Source organism: Chenopodium album, chromosome 13, assembly GCF_948465745.1.
Source record: "Chenopodium album chromosome 13, dcCheAlbu1.1, whole genome shotgun sequence".
In the NCBI taxonomy this organism is placed as follows: Eukaryota; Viridiplantae; Streptophyta; class Magnoliopsida; order Caryophyllales; family Amaranthaceae; genus Chenopodium; species Chenopodium album.
This window is the reverse complement of record NC_137846.1, coordinates 7,893,858-7,900,917: the sequence shown is the minus strand read 5'-3', so window position 1 is coordinate 7,900,917 and position 7,060 is coordinate 7,893,858. Positions and strand designations below refer to the sequence as shown.

Below are 7,060 nucleotides of genomic sequence, written 5' to 3'. Positions count from 1 at the left end.
TTTCTCAACCGTGACTAACACCGTTAAAAAGTATTTCATTAAGTTAAAATAATTAAGGAAAAGACTATAATACTCCTTTTAAACATCTAATGTCTCGATTTGCGTGTCGAAAATTGTCCAGTTAAAGTTTTGGACAATTTTCGACACACAAATCGAGACATTAGATATTTAAAAGGGGTATTATAGTCTTTTCTTTAATTATTTTAACTTAATGAAATACTTTTTAACGGTGTTAGTCACGGTTGGAAAAAAGACTAAACCATAGGTGTACCGATGGGAAGACAAAATGTTTAGAGTGTATCAATGGGAAAAGTGAAAACCACGGGTGTACCAATGGGAATTTCCCAGGTTTTTTCCTTCCCAAAAAATTTTCTTTTTTCCATATTCTTTTCTCCTTCTATAGGTAAGTAAGACATTCCACTGTGTTTTTTTAGAATATTGTTGGCGGCTTGTTGGTTGCCTATGCTTCTTCCCTTTATTTTCCTTATTGATCTGCTGACTTCCTTCCCCCTTACCAAAATTACCTTTATCATCTTTTTTTAAAAAAAAAATTCCTTGGAGCTGCCAATATCCAAGGCCCATAATCCTCTGACTTTTTTTGCATATCCATATTTTATTACATAGAATAATTTTCTATTGGGCTATTCTCTTAGCTTGGATCCTTGTTCCCCCTATCTGTAACTTCTGGAGCTTTAGTAGTCTGTTTTTCGGCTAGGCTAAATGTGGATATCTTTGTCGACTCGACCAGATTAGTAGTAGGTGTTCCTACCCCCTCTTTCTTCCTGCGTTGTTCCTTAGCATGCCCTATTCTTCCGCACTCGAAACAAAGTAAATGAATTTTTTCATATTCGATTTTTTGCCAAGCTTTACCTACCCATACCTTGACAATCAATGGTTTATTGAGCTCAATTTCTATGCATACCCGTGCATACCTACATTTGCTGATTTTATCAGTAGAGGAATCAACTCTAATTGGTTTGCCAACAACCTCTGATATTTTGTATAATGCCTCCTTGTCGTAATATTCCATCGGTAACTTTTGGAAAGCGAATCCACACTTACATATGTTGGAAACTCTCTGTTGACGGTCTGAAATTCGGCTTCCATTTGGTAAGCATTAGATAATGATGAAGAAGGAACCATGGACCCCTAAACAGGGCTTTTTCCAAATCGTCCTGCAAACTGAATCTAAAGAGATAAACTCCCTTCTCCATTTCTATAGTTTCCAGCCCACCCTTTGGATTCCACATTCGATGAACTCTTTGGGTCATGAATTCAGGTCGAACATTTATCCCTAAGCACTTTCCTATCAGAGTTAATTCCCATGGCTTACGAAGCTCTCTAATTTTTTTCTTTTGGGAATTTCACTGAATTTTCATGACTCATGTTATCTTCCTCCCCATCATCTCATTCTAACGAATTGATCATGATTTTCCTAGCCTTAGTGAACCATTGTGAAGACTTAACTACTGCCTCTCTAAAGGTACTGGCCTCGGTATGTTTCTGACTATCATCCGCCTTGGCTAATTGATTATCCATTCCCTTCTTCGTGCTACGTACCTTCCCCTGCTGCCGAGCTCTGATTCTGATTGTTTGCATTCGATTATGCAAATGCCTATTCTCTATTGGACTATCTCCCTGTGTGTTTGATGTTTAATCAATTTCCCCCATCACAACATCTTTAACTTGTGCTACTGCCACTTGACTTGGACTACTATTGCTAACTGGTAAGCAAGTCTGAATGGCTCTTTCTCGTGACTGATCATCTAATTTCGTGACTCATCTTTGGATTAAATCCAGCTCCTCCGTTGATTCTACCTCAATTGCTGAAGAAGAGTTCATGGTCTTGCTGAGTACCCTAAGAAACTATCAAATGCTTAATGACTTAAACTTGACTTGAATGATCGACTTAAAACTAAGCTAACGCAAATGCATTAGGATAAAGAACTAAAAAGATTAGTATATTTATAAGGTGACACGTAAAATTAATAATCTGGTCCCTTTACAACAGTATTTCATAACATATCATAAATCACAATCTTCCCTTTATTATTTTATTGGTTTATTTCGAACATTTGATGATCTTACTTTGTAGTTTGTACTAGTCATACAATTTTATTTTTGTAAATTCCCTAGTTCGCCCCCCTCATTACGACATGGACAGTATTAGACTAGTAGTGTCGATTTGATAATTGATTTGATTATTTAAAATTGTGGAGGTCAATTATTGATTTCAAAATCATGGGAAGAACATGCTAATACATATAAAGGGACAACAAACAAGTGGGTGATAAAGACTCATAAATAGGATTGAATTGAATTAATTATCGATGTTCTTTGTAAAGGTTTGTCCATGGGGGCTGTCTTTTCTTTCTTTTTGTTAGAAGTGTTGAAAGAGTCATAATGTTACTAGGTCACTTTGTCAACAAATTTAATTACTATCTGTTAGCTTTGAAATGGACCGTCATAGTAAAACTTTCACCTATCCATTGAATATTTGGTTACCAATATTTGAGCTGGTGCGGCTTGTAAAGTTGTAAGAGGTGAAAAATATATAGATTGATCACTTATCGGCTTGTATATATATTATATTAATACGAAGTACATTAGTTACAATAAAAATATTATATTTCAGTTTATTATATTAATTCATTAATAATTTTATTTTATTTATTTATTTATTTATTTATTTATTTATTTTTAATCCGGCCTATGAAATCATCAATAGAGTTCATGGTAAACAATTATCACCAATAATTTGCCCTTGAATAATCTTGATTGACCATGTGATTCATGTCAAAGATGCCACCTTAATTTGGTGCTTTTCTTATTGACCTTTTATGGGAGTTGTAAATTGCATGGACTATGGATGGTACACCTACGAAAATTCAGTTACTTAACATGGAATAATAAACTATTCTACATTGATAAAACAATTTGCATTTTTATTTCATTGGATAATTGAAGCATAAATTACCATGCAATACCAATCAATTACAGTGTATACCCAATCAAAACACATCCTCAATTTCATACGTAAGTAGTATTTTCTTTCACTCTAGCTGTATCCTTATCAAGCCTCTTATCGATCTAGGGGTAATTTGGCCTTTTATAAATTAGGGGTCGTTTGATTGACAAGGGAAATAATTTCCCATAGGAATTGACAAATTATGGGAATTAACTTTCCACATTAGAAATTTCATGAATTGTTTGAAAGTTGTTTGTTATTCATGGAGGAATTTGCAAATCATAGGAATTTCAAGTTACTAAGGGGACACTTGGTAATTTAATTCCCATGTTTTGTAGGAATTGAAAATTCCCATATTTTTATGTTTTGTGGTCAACCAAACAAAACCCCAATATTTAAATTCCCATGATTTTATATTTCCCCTATTTCTTCTGTGCAACCAAACAACACCTTAGTATAATTGGATTTTGTTGGATATTTCACTATGGAAAATTGAGTGAAAAGTCTTCCTTCAAAAATGGAAGATAAATGTCTTTTTAGGTTTACGCGTATATAGCTACATACACATACACATGCACACAACTCTTCTTTTGTGTGTGAAAGGATACGGTTTTTAAGTCAACTATTGCTTTATTGGTTGTATAAGCATGTAGGTTAGTTAAAGTAATACTTCTGTAATTCTGTTTCATAATACACACAACAATATGATTCGTATCTCGTTTAAAGAAATCATAATACACGCAACAATATGATTTATATAAAATTTTAAGAAACCTAATGATTCACTCTAATAAAAAAGGTAGAGAAAAAAATGAGTGTAAATTCTACTTGTGAGTGATATTGCAATGAATTTGGAACGTAGATAACATAAAAGTAACAATGTGAGTATTAGATTTATGAGAAAAGAAAGGAAAGATTTTGTATTACTTGTATCTGGGTTATTAAACGATCGATAACATATTTTATTGATTGGTTTGTCAAATCAATACATTAGAGCTGAAGTACAATAATGACTACTTGGTTGTACAAGTATTAGTTATTTGTAGAAATGTACTCTAAAAGGTGATAATAAACTAAGATGGTAGGAATATAAGTTATTTTAAAGAGTATATATATAACCTTTGTTTTCAAATTATCTTATTTTGACGGTAATATTATCATTAAGAAAAAAATAATTAAGAATTTAGATATAGAGGGAGTAGTAACTTCTAGACAAAGTTGGTATTTTAGTATAAGTATTGATCTAAGATTTAATTTCCTTTAGAGAATAGAATTTACACACCCGACTCATTATCTAATATGAGTAAATTTTATTTATTTATTTTTTTTTTTTTGAGAGAACTCTCCTTACCAAACAATTTGCACTTTAGCACATTAGATTCAGAGATTCTCGAATTTTCTATTACAAGTGTTGTACGATCCATGCTTGTAAATTCCCAATCTCCTGCAAAAAAAAACTTCAAAATCCCAAAAAAATCATTGAAAAAGCGGCAAAATTAATCACTGTATAAAAATCTCAAACTTCTGACAGTGGCACCACCGTAGTTATCCACAAAACCCAACCCCAAAATGATCAATCCAATCAAATCCAAGGGCAAATCAGTCATTCCAAGTCTAACAAACCCGGCCCAGACTCACGTCACTACCCCACCAATCCCTCACTCCATCGCCACGTTTCCAACCCTCTCTCTTTCTCTCTCCTCCAAACCTTATCTATTCATTTCTCTCTCTTACGTCACCATCTCCTAAATCAACGGCCACGATCTTCTCCCTCCTTCTATAAATACCACTCTTCCCATAACTCATTTCTCTCCCCCAATAACAGAGCCACCGTTTCGAGTTAACGTTTCGTAAGCAAGTCTGGTAATAACGTTTCTTTTCCTCCTTTGAAAAAAACGCCGTTTTCTTAAATTTAATGGGTCTTTTGGAGAAGCTTTGGGATGACACTCTCGCCGGACCTCAACCGGATTCCGGCCTTGGACGTCTTCGCAAATTCAATACTTTCCATTCCCACTCTACCCCTTCTAAGGGTATAATCCCGTCATTTCACCTATTATCGTATTTTATTGCAAATCAAGTTCCGCCAAAGCAATAACAATAGTAACAATATTAAAATAACATAACAATATAATACTCGTAATAATATTAATAATAATGTTTTTGTTGATTAAAACAGAGATGGAGGGAGGGAGTAGTGTTGGAAGATCGTACGGTGGAGAAGTGATTTCAGGAGCGGATAATCCGGAAGAAGTGAAAGTTTCGAGGAAAATAATGATAGTGAAGCCACCAGGGTATACTCAGGGAGCAGGATCAGCTCCGGCGAGTCCCGCCGGATCTACGCCGCCGTCATCGCCGTTTTCCGGTGACTTTTCTTACTCTCTTACTGGTTTTTTTTTACTAAAGTACCCTTTGCATGTGTTTTTTTTCCAGTAAAGTTGAAAGAGTGACTAGTGTGAGCGAGGTTGGGATCTGGAAAAGTCTAGGAAGGGTATTTTTGTCATTTTTTATATTTGGTGGTCTGATTATGACTGGACGTAATTTTTCTTTTTGTTTCATAATTTTATTATTTTGTTATTATGTTAGTAGGCCCGATTATTGTATTATGACTATTATCCATTGAAATTTTCGCCCAATTTTTGGATTTATATTACACAATTAATTAAATTATTGATGAATAATAAGGTTGTAATTTTCTGATTTAATTTGGGGTAGATGATGGTACAAAGAAAGTTAGGTAAAGTGTTACTTTCATTTAAAGTCTAAGATCCTTTCCAATACGGCATTAGTCTCATTTACGTTTTAATAATACATTAATACTAAATCAATTGCTTAATGTTGGTTAATCCTAATTTATGATGTAGACGTATGATCATTATTTCTTAATGCAGAATGTCGCCGATCTTTCACTTACGAGGTTGAGACTTCGATTTTTGTTTATCGTGTCTAGTCAAATGTAACGTATGTCCATGTGTTTGATTATTCATATTAAAAAAAAAAAAACAAGCGTTCTGTGTTATCATGTTGTAATTATAGATATGTATGACCTTGTAGATTTAAGTGTCAATATATTGAATTAGGTGACCTCTTTTAGTGTTGTAAGGAAGAACAAATCTATCATTGTAGATAGATCAATTAATTGGAGGAAATAATGTTAGGTGTTAACTGTCAAGGTAGTTAGAAGTTACTCCAAAGTTATGGCAAGCAATGTGATACTCTTTTCTAGTTAAGCTACTATATATAGCAATGTAGCATTCTTTTTTAAGTAATTTTATTTTAATATCTTTGTACTTTTATTGATAATGACCTAGTTAGCTAACATATTGGCAATTTTAATTGCTTGGATAGGAAACAGATCAGGAGCGTTCAGGTTTCGGAGGAGATCTACGTCAGACTCGAATGAGAAGGCAACGAACGAGGACAGAACCTGCGGAAGCGCTCCTTCTTCTTAAGATGTCTGATATCTAAGGTCGAAGTAACGAGGCTCGACTAATCTCCCACTCAACCCTGCTTTGCTAACGGTGTCGTTGAGGCTTCACTAATACCAGCCGCCTTATGTCCATGTATCATATAGGTATCACTTGTAAACTGTGACTAGCAGCTTGCTTGTGGTATGTAAATATTTGGTGTATGGACTTTTTGTTCTTCGAGTTTCTTCTAAGCTTTCATGTGAAATATAGTGTTTACATCTACTTGTAAAATATGCAATGTCGTTTAGTTTGTAGTATGAGTCGTGATTATGGTGTTCATGTAGTAACCACGACGTTTTCGATCTGCTTTGTTTTGCAGTCTACCTCTGCTCTTCCTTTTGTAATGTTTGCTCTTCTGAATGAAAAAATGATCAGCAGAGTTTCGTTTTTGTAACGCCTTTGTCTTGTCGCAAATTCGTGCAGTACTCTCCTGCCTGAATATGCGAATCAATTAACATTGACAGTGTAATTTCACTTAGTAATAATACAGCTAATCTTGATAGAAACATTTGTGATTACACGAAGATTTAGAACGACATTGCAAGTCATTTGTGATTTGCCGAATGAATTAACATTGCGAAATTATATGATTAGTAAGAAAAGGATTCTAATTAAGGAGTGTTTT

At 34.0% G+C, this 7,060-nt stretch overlaps 1 protein-coding gene across 2 annotated transcripts; it reads left to right on the top strand.

The window, feature by feature from the left end:
• Window positions 1-4,781: 4,781 nt before the first annotated feature.
• On the top strand, window positions 4,782-6,829 carry LOC145574498 (dormancy-associated protein homolog 3-like). Of its 2 annotated transcripts, none has more exons than XM_081632304.1 (3): window positions 4,782-4,998; window positions 5,145-5,330; window positions 6,314-6,829. In XM_081632304.1, exons 1-3 carry the CDS (start codon window positions 4,884-4,886, stop codon window positions 6,415-6,417), a joined length of 405 nt encoding a protein of 134 aa, XP_081488430.1. In that variant the 5' UTR covers window positions 4,782-4,883; the 3' UTR covers window positions 6,418-6,829. The 2 variants fall into 2 exon arrangements, with proteins under 2 accessions (XP_081488430.1, XP_081488429.1); XM_081632303.1 differs by having other exon boundaries at window positions 4,783-4,998; window positions 6,321-6,829.
• The last annotated feature ends 231 nt before the right edge of the window (window positions 6,830-7,060 follow it).

Bases quoted from the DNA above. Each gene is read 5' to 3' on its own strand.
- LOC145574498 (XM_081632303.1), top strand. From the start codon at position 4,884: ATGGGTCTTTTGGAGAAGCTTTGGGATGACACTCTCGCCGGACCTCAA. The intron at 4,999-5,144 runs GTATAATCCCGT...TGATTAAAACAG, and splicing joins CCACTCTACCCCTTCTAAGG to AGATGGAGGGAGGGAGTAGT. The intron at 5,331-6,320 runs GTGACTTTTCTT...GATAGGAAACAG, and splicing joins GCCGTCATCGCCGTTTTCCG to ATCAGGAGCGTTCAGGTTTC.